The sequence below is a fragment of the Passer montanus genome, unplaced genomic scaffold (assembly GCF_014805655.1).
Source record: "Passer montanus isolate IOZ18808 unplaced genomic scaffold, ASM1480565v1 scaffold34, whole genome shotgun sequence".
NCBI classification, from domain to species: domain Eukaryota; kingdom Metazoa; phylum Chordata; class Aves; order Passeriformes; family Passeridae; genus Passer; species Passer montanus.
The window spans coordinates 2,861,521-2,875,247 of record NW_024368152.1 but is presented as its reverse complement, the minus strand read 5'-3'; the positions used below and the strand labels follow the sequence as shown (position 1 = coordinate 2,875,247).

Genomic DNA, 13,727 nt, shown 5'->3' with positions numbered 1-13,727 from the left:
ACTTGGATAAATTCAATTGCAGAAATATTAGACAGCAGTAGACAGATTACACAGTAATCAGAGAGAGAGAACCCAGTACCACAGCTTTGAAGTCAGTGAAATGCATTGGATTGCAACAGGCTGAGCCATGGAGTAGTTCTGAAAATGCCATCCAAGTTTCTGCATAATTCCAAACAGGACCTACATGACCCACACCACACACATATAGAAACGTATTTATGTCCACAATGTAGCAGTTTATTCAGCAAAAATACACTCCTCAGACATAATGTTGCTTAGGTTTAAATATAAAAAAATATAGTTCTGTTTTCCAGGCAAGCAGATATACAAAAAAGTCAAGAAATATAACTTCCAGAAATGAATGATAAACTTACAAACAAAAAAAATAATGTTATACTTCTTAAACAAAATACCAGATAGAGACTTTATCATTCCAGTCAAGTCCCTTACCCTAAAGGGAAATGTACATATTAATGCAGCTGAAGACTCAGGCCATACTCTTGACCAACCCATCACGAAAGTCACACTGTAGTTATACCTTCATTGTCTTCTGGAGTTTTTGTTCATTTACCTTTACTGTCCTTTGGAGTTTTTGTTCGTTTACCTGAAGGTGTAGAATGTGTATTTACACTGCTCTTACTGAGCAATTGCTAATTGGTTAAGAGTCTGTATATTAAATTTTAATCCTCTGCATATGGACACATGGGTAAGGCTTTATTTCCTGTTCTTCACAGGAAGTATATCTGTAATCCAGTAGTGAAACAGAGATGTGGCTACCTTGGCATGATCTGAAACAGAGAAAACACATTCCTCCTGAAATACCTGCATGACATTTCTGAACACTAAGAAAAAGACTGGTGCAAACATCTATTTCCATTCAATATTAACATTTCAGTAAAACCAATGCATATGCTGGACCTTGAAGACTAATACCTACAAATTTCTATATAAGCAGGTGCATTTTATTTTAGGAGGTCAGTCATTTTTATGAGACCCAATTTTGCTCATACGCTTTGAAATTTCTTATTTGTTATGATTCAATAATTCAGAAGAAATGAGATTGAAATGACATGATCATAGGGGCAAGGCTTCTTTCTGTCTGCAGAGAGTTTCACAGATCATTATTTAACCTACAGTAGTACCTAGAAGCCCCTGTTAAGAATGAGTCATACTGTACAGATAGCTGCATTAAAGCCTCAAAAGGCTACGACTCCTGTCTTTGAATTCAGAGATTACCTATGTGACTTTATTAATTTTTTCATGATACGATTTACTGCAGTACTTATCACATAATAATCACATTTAAGATGATTCTATAACATTATACTAATACAGTTTTCAAATTTCCTTTTCTTTGAATGCTTATTCATTAAAAAAAAAAAAGGTGTAAATTTCATCATTTTAAGGCCTCTGTATTTCCAGCCTCTGCATTGTTGGCACACAGTAACTATATTAACTCTGGTCTGCAAAATGTACCTCCCCCTGCAATGAAGACTTATATAAATGACAATTCTCCAAAAAAAGGCAGTTAAAAGAAGCTTCTAGCTCTGCCATGAGTGATAATTTCCTAGGCAACAAGGGAAGAGTATGTTTGAGATTTGAAACCAACCAACAAAAGGAAAATGTTAATAGATAACAGAATGAAGTTGATGAGCAGAAGTTCATAAATGAGTTCATAAATTAGGAGATAATGATTTTTTTTTAAATTAGATCACCTATGCTTTAATAATTGATGTGAAATGGGAATTCAGTAGATCTCATTTGCAAAGCCAGCTTCCAGCCAGCAAAGGGAGCATTACTTCCAGTCACAGCTCTTCTCCTTTGCCCACTGCACTGTGGAGGACCATGAAGGTCTCTGGCTTCCTTTTGCTAATGGCCACAGACTTTCTATCAGAGCTCAGCAAAGCCCCCATCATGAGAAATCCATGTCTATGTGACTTCTGAACTTTCTCCTCCCTGCACATACAGAAGATTTTTGGTAGAGGTAAGTACTTTTTGTTAATGACTGCCAAATAAATGGAACCAGTAATAGGGCTTTTTGTTCTCTTTTACAACTGAGAACAATGACACTCTAGATAACCATGTTCACTTGACCATGAACACTCTTGACCAGCCTCAGCTTTGTCTGATCATTCACGTACAAGGTCAAAGGCAACTTGACAGAGCACTGGAAGCACAAAGTACAAGGTAAGTTCACGGAGGATGACAACTAAACAGAACAACCAGTACCTCTGAACCATGGAGATTTTCTTGTTTAAGTATTTTTCTCATTTAACAAAGAGTTAAAAGATAATAGCTAATGTTGATAATTTGTGTGTCTGAATCTCCTTAGTATTTCCTTTTCCTGCAAAATTTTATCAGACCCTACCATCACCCTTGATAACAATTTCTTTGATACGACTGAAAAAATTGGGATCTAAGAGCTAAAGATAAAACAGAAATTTGTTTCTTGTTTCTTTTGGATGCATTATGATTTTCAATCTGAGTAACAGCTAAGAGATGCAAAGCAAATACCAAATCACAGTATTGAACTAGTGCTTTTGAATTTGTAATCTGCAGACCTGGAACAGCCCATGCCTTTATTCTAAAGCACTCTTATCACCAGTAGGCATAAGCTTGCCAAGTGGGACTTGGTAATCCCAGTGGAAAGTTGGATGAAACCATAACATCCATATATGAGGAAATAAAAAACATAATGGTGTGGATAATTTGTAACTTTTACTAGTGGAGGATGTGCACTTATATGAAGAGATGCATCACTTCTTATTTTTTTCTTATGCTTCCCTTCCTGGAATTAAAGATAAAACTGAACAAAACATAGCACCCATCTTTACCTCCTTGATGATGGCATAGAAGTAGAATCACAACCATGGGAAAAAGGGTTAACATACTGTTTCTTGAACTACAGGGAATAAAATGTTTATTTTGTAAAAATAATGCAACTTCCTAAAATCAAAGGGTTTTTATCATGTTAATATGGAATGACAAGATAATAAGATAAATAATTAAAAAATTAGAAAACACTATTATGTACTGTGCATTTTTAGCTTCATAAACAACCCTAACTTGTCTTTCTATAATAAGAACTTGAATTTGTTGATACAACAAAGTGTCTATTAACAAATTCAAGTTTTTATTATAGAAAGGTATTATCTTACAAAGGTCTTTGTAACCTCTTAACTTTCATCACCTGCTCATTGGGAGTGAAAACTAAAATATAAAAAACCCACACTGGACAAGATGACCCAATTTTGAGCCAAATGTACAGAAAAAGAAAAATAGTATAATTAAAGGTCTAATTCAAAGAAAAATTTCAGAGCATTGTATTTTCATTCACTGAACTTCTGGAATTACAAACAGAATGTATTTTTTAAAGTCTGCTGAGGAAACTTAATGACTAGCAGGTGCTTAATTATCCTTTAATAATTCATAAGAATGTATTTTTCCTCTTTCTTATGTTGTTGTACCTCATGAATATCAAATAAACTACTATGGTTACACCACTGTGAACTTGGAATGAGATTAGAATTGTGCCCAGAGTGACAGCAGTTACTAGGGAAAAAATCAACTGGAAGAGTAAACAATTCAAGGCTGTACCAACAGAAACATTATTGAATTTTAAAAATCACTCAGAAAATTTTCTTTTGCTTTTTCAAGTGATGAATACATACATTAGAAAATTAGGGGTTTTAATTTGCTTCTGTTTTCTCTCTTCATTTTGACATTTCTGCTATACAAAAGTAAACAGAGCAATTTTTCTCAAGGCTGCAAAGCCCAAAAGAACTCCAACTGTATTGTAGAGAAGTTAGATAAGGCCTGTAAAGAATATCCCGAATGTTGTCACTTCAATTCCATTTGGATTGAATCAAGAAAAGCTGAATTAGTTCATTCAGTAAAGGGTAATAACATTTTCATGATTCCTGCTGAGTTCTACTTGGTTTCCACACATGTATTACATCCAATGAGACTGTGATTGTAATTAAGATCAGAGATTGTAGGCTTGAAATGCACAGAAGGATTTCTCTCCATGGATATATGATATATCTCCGTGGATACTTCACATCCATCAGAACCTTAAGGGTTGTCATACCTCATATCTACTCGTAAAAGAATACATATGTACTTCTGTAAGAGCATCCTTTTCAAAATGTATCAGATCTGAACTCCACAGGCAGGAATTCTCTCCTCTCTGTGTCCAACACAGAGCATCCAGTAGGCTCCAGTCTAGGTGAGGATCTTTAGCCACTATCGTGCTGTAAAATATTTAATGAAGCTACAAGCAGATGTCTCTCCTTTGAATGCTGTTGCTAAGCCTCCAATGGCTACAGTCTTAATTACACTGTTACCACACTGCTATCATTCTGCTGTTACTCTTCAAAAGACTTAGAGTACGACCTAAAATGGTTGAGATTCTCTCATGCTGTAGCTAATTGCTCTCAACTCTGACTAAATTCTTTGGGAGGCAAGAAAATTCAGCACATCTTGTAGATTTTTGTCTGATGCTGCAACACATGTTCTAATGACTAGTAGCAATGACTGTTTAAACTAAGACTACGTGAAAAATGAATCATTATACCTCATCTGGACTACATGCTGATCCCACACTCACTTGAAGAACTATTAACTGTACAAGAAGAGATTCTACTAAAATTATAGGGGTTATAATAGAGAACAGAAGGAGCCTGTGCCTCAGGCATGAAAAAATTTAGTAACACAGTAATTTTTCTTTTTATGAATGACTTCAGAATAATATTTGTTATAAAGAGTAAATTTTTGCATTATCAACAGTATTTTCTAGAAACTTCAACCAGATGTTTATATTTAAACAAAACCAAAATGGTAAATCAAAGTTTAGCTTGCAAAGTCTGTGTATTAAAGAAATCACGTGATGACCAGGAAGAAATAAAATAATGGGTTTTATTGATTTTTATGCATGTAAAATGAATCCTTAGCTGGAGGAGTGAAATCTCCAAGATAAACAAGTTAATTACTGCAATTTAAAAAGTCTCCCATGGGAATGTAGTAAAAATATTCTTTAATTATTATTAAATCTTAAAAAATTTTAGATTTTAAAAATATTGGTTTAAAACCTTGAATCATGTAATATTCTGTAGTTGCTGCAAAGTGAGAAAAGCTTATATAGTGATTGTAAACAAATGGAAAATAGGGATATCGCTGTATTTTTGGTGGGAATTATGTCTTCATATCTTGTACAAGCATATATTTTCTATTACATCATTATTTACAGCTTCCTAATTCAAAAAAATAAAGCTGTGTGAGTTATAATTCACACAAAATATCAGTGTGTGAACATGAGTGAATAGTACCTACCAGGAGACATCATAGATTGTTCTTGGAATTGTTTCAAAGCATCCTTCAATCTCTCAATATCCTGTAGCAATACAAGGGATTTCAGCCGATGGAGATGAGTCACATCTGAGGAAGAGATGGTGCGAAATTCAAGACATTGTAAGAGCTCTTGGGCAGTTGCTGAATTTACAGCATCTCTGCATTGTGACTTCTCTGCAAAAACAGTTAGAAAACTATGTTAAAAATTTTCAGTGAACTCAGAGAATTTTCCCAATTACAATTTTTTTCCTAAGACAGCATCTTCTTTTTTAGTACAAATTACAACCAAATATCAGACACTAAAGAGTAGCTTGTTAAACATTTTTTGTTAAATATTAAAACAATGGTAAGCAAAAACAACAAAAATTAGTAAGTAAAAAGGACAATAGGATTCATAATGATAGGAATGCAAGAAGAATCAAATTTTCAAAGTTAGCAGAGAAAGAAGGTGTGAAGAAGAAACTGTACTGTGGCCAAAGCACCGTGTTTTTGCTTCCTACACACTGTGTATTATGAACTGCATAGACATTTGGAGAAGGAAAAAGCTCTGTGGAACTACTGCAAAGTACTTCTGGAGGCAAAAACTACTTTGTTATTTCCCCTTTATGTTTTTCTTTAAAAAGCAACTATTGCAGCATGCAAGATCACAGAGAAGGACACACGTTGTAATGGGCTGACCTTGGCTGGATGCCAGGTGCCCATCAAGGTGCTCCATCACTCCCCTTCCCAGGGGACAGTGCAGAGAAAATGAGACAAAAAACAGCTCATAGATTGAGATAAGGCAGTTTGCTAAAAAAAAACCCAAAACCACCAAAAAACTCAACCAAAACTACCAGATGTTTACAGACACGTAATTAAAAAGAAAGAAGGGTTTATTCTCTATGTTTCACCAGCAAGTGATGTTCAGCCACTTCCTGGGAAGCATGGCTTCAGCCCATGTGGTGGCTGCTCTGAAAGGTAAACACTGTAAAAGAACAAATGCCCCTGTTCTTCATCCCTCCCTTAGCTTTTACATCTGAGCTGATGTCATCTGGTATGGAATATCCCTTTGACTAATTTGGGTCAGCTGGCCTGGCTGTCCTCTCCCAGGATCTTGTCCATTCCCAGCCCCTTGATGGAGGGCAATGTTGGAGAGCCAGCACTGATAAGATGCCAGCACTGCCCAGCAGTAGCCAGAACTCTGGTGTGTTATCAGCACCTTTCCAAAGCAGTCTGAGGGCTGCTGTGCACAAATGAGCTCCAGCTCAGCCACATCCAATACAACTGTTTATACAGCACTAAACCATAAATTCACTCTTTCATTCCAGCAACATGTTGTCTGTCCCTTTAACCAGACTCCCTTTAATTCTTTTTTTTTACCAGCAAGACATCTGAGAAGCACAGAATTTTCCCCATTCAGATTTTTAACATATGTACTAGAAGTATAATCCAATGTGACCATTTGAAAATGTAACTAAAAGCAATGGCTTCCAATTTTATCTAAAAAAAAAAATTGTGAGTGTTAAAGTAATTCAACTAGAAAAGGCAAACAGCTTAATGCCAGATCCATATATAAACTGGGATTTGCCTAACAAGAAAGTTAGTCACACTCTGATTTATGGATGTCATATCTCATCTGTAGATGAAATTCCTTTCAACTAAGAATTCCCCTCTGTGGATTCCAAGGTCCTCACTGGCTCAACACTTCAATGTGCTGGTTTGAAACTAGAGCCAGTCAGTCAAAAACTACCAAAACCTGAACTTGACTTGCAGGAAAGCTGCAAGTTCAACAACACTTTCTTAAAAAATCAACATGCAACACAGCTGAGGACAATTACTCAGGTTTCTGTTCTGGGTCATGTACTAACAGCAGAACTTGAAGAATTTGCAATCTTGCTTGGTCACTGTGGAGCTCCACTACAGCAAATGCAAGTAGCTTAGCTTGCATTTACTTGGCCATATGGTGAAGTAGTAAAATTCTTAATTTTGGTGATAGAAGTACCTTAGCCAGAAAGTAGGATAGATTTCAAATGCTAGGCTTAGTATGAAGACCTGATGCAGCAGGAAAATTTAACATTAAGCAAAGAAAATTCTATGTATAAATCTTGAAAAAGTTAGCATGAAATCCCTGATGTCATCTTAACAAGGTTTTTACAGTAATTCTGTAACCAAAAGATGAATTTTATGGTACTTAGAGACTGACAGCACTGCCTCAAGATGGACTAGTACAGGTTGGTAAGCTATTTAATATTCTCCATTTAGTTCCACAGTGACCAATGAACATTGGATAGACCATTAGGGATAAATCCATGCAATTCTTTTAAAAAAGTATTAGGGAGCATCAGTTTGACTGATTGAGCATCAGTTCCCATTCAACTTCTTCACAAATATTTTATGCCAATATACTTTCCTAGTGCCAATAGTATCTTCCCTGTTCTTGTACCTGCTGTTTGTCTAGATTTCCTTATAGAATTCAAATAAATCTCCTGGGACACAGAGCATTCAGAAAAGTAGATTGGTTCAGAGATACTAAGCATGGAAGTAGTTTAGGATAGCAATTGCCCTTATTTGAAGTTCCTTGGAAGCAAGTAATCCTTCTGGATGTTTGCTTGCAGAGGGGAAAAGGAATTTTAACAACCTGTCCCAAGTGCATTTGAATGTTTATGAGAAGAGCACGGAACATCATGTATATTTTTAAAGACAGAGGACCACAGGTTTTTTCTGTTGATGTGAATTCTTGCATATTCATGTACAGACCAGAAAGTGGGACAAATACTAGGTACTCACATGCCTTACTTCTTCTCACATGCCTGTCTTCAAGAGAGACACTTTAGTAGATTTGTCCCATTTTACAGTGGTAATAAATGCATATCCATTTTCCCCTGTGTGGTAATACTCATAAAAAGAAATGAGAAAGAGTGGTACATACTGTCAGTAAAATAAATTTGTTGTGTTGCCTGCAGGAAGTCCAGAATGCTATCTGCCTTTTCACCTAAGTCTTTTAAGCCTGCTGCTTCTTCTTTGTTGCTGTTGTCAGGCTGATATGTAAAATCCACACTGGTAGTTTTTGTTACTAAGCCAGCTGCTCTCTTTTTTTCTTTCTGTCGCTTCTTTTTCATTTTCCTCTTTTTGTTTTTGCTTATTTTGGGACCGTCTGTTTGCTGCAGCTGCAAATTATCTTGAACAACAGTCTCTTGCATTCCCAAATCTGTTTGTTCTCCATGGAAATTACTAGAGATTTGTGAACTGCTCTTTTGTTTCTTCCTTCGAATGCGCTTTCTCTTGGTTTGCCCTTGATATTCCTCTTCTGCAGATTCAAAAGAGACATGAGAGCTGTAAATAAGAGGATCTGTAATAAGCATTTTAGAGCTGCATACAATGAAATATGACACCCTTCAAATTCTGGGATACCTGAGTGGCTCTAACCTTACTTTTATGCTTACAATGTCTTTCAGTACTACAATGTCAAAGTCAACTTTTCTGAATGTATTAAAAAGACACGCTTTTTCCCCTTCTGCTTTCAACAAAGTACCCTCCTTCATGCTACATACTTTACATCCCATTTACTTTCTTAAGGCAGATAATATGGTTCTATACAGAGTGAGGTCAAAAGAATGCCCAGAGCAAAAAACCAGTATGGACAGACTGTGTGACATGACATGAGAGAGCCCCCCAGAGTCCCACACCACCAGTTGGTAGACTTGACCAAGACCACAAGAAGAATGTGCATAATTTAGAATGAAAGATGTTTATATTGATGATATCCATTCATGACAGTGCTGTGCTTTAAAAACACCAGGCATACGTTTCTGACTCATCTCTTTTCTCCTTCTTAAGCATTCTCCTCCTTTGGGATATCTTACTGCTAGCTCAGTTTTGCACATCAACTTTATAGAAAAAACCATACAAGGCAACAGTGACCTTGGCAAGTAATCTCTAATCTCTTTAACAGCCTGCCTTGGTTCTGTTCCCTTGCTCCGTTATCATTTCCTTACTACCTAATTCTTCAAAAGCCTCAGATGTCACAGGAAATAAGTCCCTCTTGCTCTTCAGGACAACTTTTGCGCTTCTTTACTCAGACCTTAACCCTATACACAAAGCCCAAGTTCTAAAGTAATCTTTGACCCTGAACTGATTACTCCTCCCACACACTCACTTCTGACAATTAGCCCCTCTAGCACTAGCCAAAGAAGATTTGGCCAGAAGCAAAAAACTATCTTGCCTCTGAGTGCCCTGCTGCTGAAGTCCATATTCATGTCTATAATAACTGCTATCTAACTAACTGGAATTCCCTTATGCATGTTCTAACAAAATCCCCACACATTTAAACATCATGGATTGCAGAATGCCAGTTTTCTTCTATGTATTGAGTTTGCATGCCAAGATTTTGGTCACAGGGGGTACAGTGGTGACTTCAGTGAAGAGCTGCTAGAAGCTTCCCCTATGTCCAGAAGAGCCAATATCAGCCAGCTCCAAGATGGACCTGCTACTGACCAAGGCTGAGTCATCAGTGATGGCAGTAATGCCTCTGGGGTAACATAGTTATCCATATATATAAAATATATATGTAACATATAGTTAAGAAGGGGGAAAAAGTTATTGAGCAGATGCAATTGCAACTAGAGAAGAGCAGAGTGAGAATATGTGAGTCAAACAACTCTGCAGACACCAAGGTCAGTGGAGAAGAAGTGCTCCAGATGCCAGAGCAGATTCCCCTGCAGTCTGTGGTGAAGACCATGGTGAAGCAGCTGTGCCCCTGCAGCCCATGGAGGTTCATGGTGGAGCAGAGATCCTCCTGTGAGGACCCTCCACTTGAGCAAGTGCAAGCCTGAGGGAGGCTGTGACCCCATTGGAAGCCATGCTGGAGCTCCTGGCAGGATCTGTGGTCCTGTGGCGATAGAAGCCCATGCTGGAGCAGGTTTGCTGGCAGGACTTGTGACCCCACAGAGGACCCAAACTGTGCCTGAAGGGCTGCATGCTGTGGGAAAGAACTAACGCTGGAGCAGTTCATGAAGAGCTGCAGTCCATGGGAAGGACTCATGCTGGAGGACTGTGTCCTATGGGATGGACCCCATGTCAGAGAAGGACTCCTTCCCCTGAGGAGATGAAGAGCCTGAAACCCTCATTCCCCAACTCCCTGTGCTGCTGGTGGGGAGGAGGTAGAGAACTGGGAATAAAGTTAAGCCTGGGAAGACTAGGGGGAGCACAAAAAGGTGTTTTTAAGATTTGATTTTACTATCCTGCTCTAATTTTGATTGGTAATAAATTCAATTAGTTTCCCCAAGCTGAGTCTGTTCTGCCCATGACAGTAATCACTGAGTGATCTCTCCCTGCCTTTATTTTGTGAACCTTTAGTAACATTTTCTATCTCCTGTCCAGCTGAGGAGAACAGTAATAGAATGGCTTTGGTGGGTGCCTGGCATTCAGCCAAGGTGAAAACACCACATTCTAATTTTTTCTCTAGAAAATTAAAACATTAATCCTTCCCTCAACCCATACCTGCATTCTTCTAAATTCCTTACAGTGCCCTGAGCCTAGTACTCTTATTTGGATTTACACTATTCTCTTAGGGTCAAAGCAACCTTGCTTGGCTAAGGCTGGTGTGATACAGGAGAGACATGTGAAGCCTAATGCTTGTTTCACAATGATATGCATAATCTCCTGAACTGTCTCAGACATTCTCTGCATGTTTGGCTTTCTCATCACTCCTCCCCCTAACCAGTCTTTGTCGCTATTTTCTCCATGATTGGAGGCTCTCTCTTTAATTTCTGTTTCTTTTTCTGTCTTGAACTCTGTCAGCTCTGAGCACTTTCTCTTTAAATATCACTACAGACTTTTAGTTCTTTAGCTGTCAGATGACTCACTGCAAAGCAATTTTCCATACTTTCAATGAAGAAGGCTGCATAAAAATAAATTTGCTGTATTGTAACTGAACACCACAGCACATTAAAGACACGCCAAACGTCACCCTGGACCCACAGTGTGGAATGTTTCACACCCATGGTATTTGAGCTAAATATCTTTGTATGTGATTTGGACATATGGGATGTGGGAAAAATAACGTCTGTGTCATCCTGAAGGCATAAAATATCAGAACTGAAGGCAGATATGAATGGTGAAAGATGCTATAAACAAAACACCAGTGTTTCATCTTGAGATCTAATTTGGATTTTCATGGAAGTATTTGTGTTAAAATAGGTGAATTTCACTGCAAATATACATACATCATTTTGCAAAATTTTTCAGCCCTCTGTTGACCCGAACAGCACTGTTTGCTAATAACACTACTTTAATCTATGCTCTCAGCAAAGCAGCCTAACTTGTTCTTTAAGCATCTGAGATCCCCAAATCTCAGTGAAACTACAGCATGGTGTGCAGCCAAGCACCCTTCTTTGGTTTGAGATTACTTGAAAAAAAACAGGGCAGAAGCCAGGATGGGGCTTAAGATAACCAATGTTTTGAGCCAAATCCAAAAGTTTCCTTATCCTAAGTAGCTCAGCAAAGCAGAAGTCCTGAAGAGACCACGGTGAAGCTGTCAAAAGGCAGAATGAATATAGTCTTCCCATGTGTAGGTATTGAGATAAACGCCTGACTGAAAGGAAGCCAGAACTATGCTGACTTTCCTCCAACACAGGAGACAAATACAAGACTCTGCCTAGTTCTCTTGAGGAGCTGGAGTGGCAGTCCTTTAGCAATCTTGGCTATTCTTTGCCCTGTATTCTAGTATCTGTGTAGTATCTACTGTTCCATGTGTGGGAGCTACCAGTGATTCAACATCAGGAACAAATGCAATTAGATGCTTATGAATGCAAAGCAATGCAAACAAAAGGGATTAATTCAAACAGCTCGCTGGTAGGGGTAAAGTGAGCTGTTATCAGCCCAGGAAAAACAAAAGCCATACCGGTGCATCAGCATGGAAAGCTCAATGAAAACATTTGCTCAGTTGGTATCAGTGATCACAACAGCTAACACCTTGTTTGCATACATAAGAAAAGAGATGGAAAATAACAGGAAAAATATTCCAAAGCTATTATATAAACCTATTGTAGTGTTCAAGCTTGTAATGCTGTGTTTGTTTCTTAGCATAATTCCAGAACAGTAAGGTTTGGCAGGCAAAAAGAAGGCTCTCACAGAAGTTAGTAGAGAAGAAACTCCAAAAAGATTTGTATGATTTGACTTGAAAGAGTAATAAAATAGACTTAATTTCTGCCTCCTTATGTGAAAACAAGGTGACATCTGAGCTGTTTCACAACCTAACAGAGGAAAGTAAAGCCTTTTTTTTTTTTTCATTAATGGTACAGTTTGCTATAGATTTCCCATGCACGTGGCATGCAGAGGAGCCAAGAGAACTGCTTGTTCATATAACCAGCAAGGCTACCTGATTACAACAGCAATACTGAAATATAAATTAAAGTTATACAAGAAACATACACCATAAAGTTTATGTCACAGCCCACACAACGACCTTAACAAATGACATATTCAGTGGGATTCGCCTCCCACAGCTTTAGCTGCCTGAAAATACTTAGTGCATACTTAGACCTGTGCTCCCTCTGATAACCCAAAAGACACTTTCTTCTTCAGAAAGTAGTTTATCTCATCCTAAACCAGCAGGGATAGAAATACAATCTGAAGGACTTCATCTCTCTCTCTCCCCTTCCATTAACCACAAAGGAAATCGAGATGATGATGAGCTCTGACTAGGTGGTTGCAACACCTGAGAAGAATCAGTCTCTTTTATGGGAAATACTGGTACACAGGAAGGTGTTTCTTAACATGAGTCTGCTCATCAGATGATTTTTACTAATAAACAAAATCCACTGTTTTATAGAAAACCCCAAACAAGACCCAACTTTTGAACTTTTCTCTACATTTCAAGCCAGTAGGGAGGCCTGATAAAATTTCAATAGATACAAATTTCATTCTAATAATTCTTCCCACTGACAGAAAAGATTTGTTATGTCAAAGCCAAGCAATTCTAAAAAATGCAGGGAATATACACTATGCAAGCAATCTGAGTATGTTGAGTAAGTACTTAAGCAACAATGATAAGAATAGCTTTTGAACCACACTAACTCTAGCCACAACTATAGCTACAGCTTGCTCTAATTCCACAAGAGCTGATGATTCTTCTCCTGTTCCATATTGGTCTGTCACCTCTCTTCCTCCTAAGACCTACCGCTGCTCCACAAATTGCTTAATTGATCGCATAATTCAATTAACCAGGAGCAATTGACTCTAACCTGTTTAGTCTGCACTTGGTGCTCCTTCACACTAAGCAAAGTGTCTTCTAGATGGAATGCCCATATACAATTTCCAGTCACAGTCATAATTTCATAGGCATTTCTTTCAGCCTTAGAAGAACCCCTTTCTCAAGGACTGTTCAGAGTTCTTTCTTT

The 13,727-nt window shown here is 37.8% G+C and overlaps 1 protein-coding gene across 1 annotated transcript in view; it reads right to left on the bottom strand.

The window, feature by feature from the left end:
* Positions 1 to 221: 221 nt before the first annotated feature.
* Positions 222 to 13,727, bottom strand: part of ERICH1 (glutamate rich 1) — a 66,609-nt gene continuing 53,103 nt past the window's right edge. The window contains exons 4-6 of the mRNA XM_039715629.1: positions 8,258 to 8,635; positions 5,332 to 5,523; positions 222 to 788 (exon numbers count right to left, since the gene is read on the bottom strand). Coding sequence (XP_039571563.1) covers positions 715 to 788; positions 5,332 to 5,523; positions 8,258 to 8,635 — 644 coding nt within the window. The 3' untranslated portion in view covers positions 222 to 714. The remainder of the gene's footprint in view (positions 789 to 5,331; positions 5,524 to 8,257; positions 8,636 to 13,727) is intronic.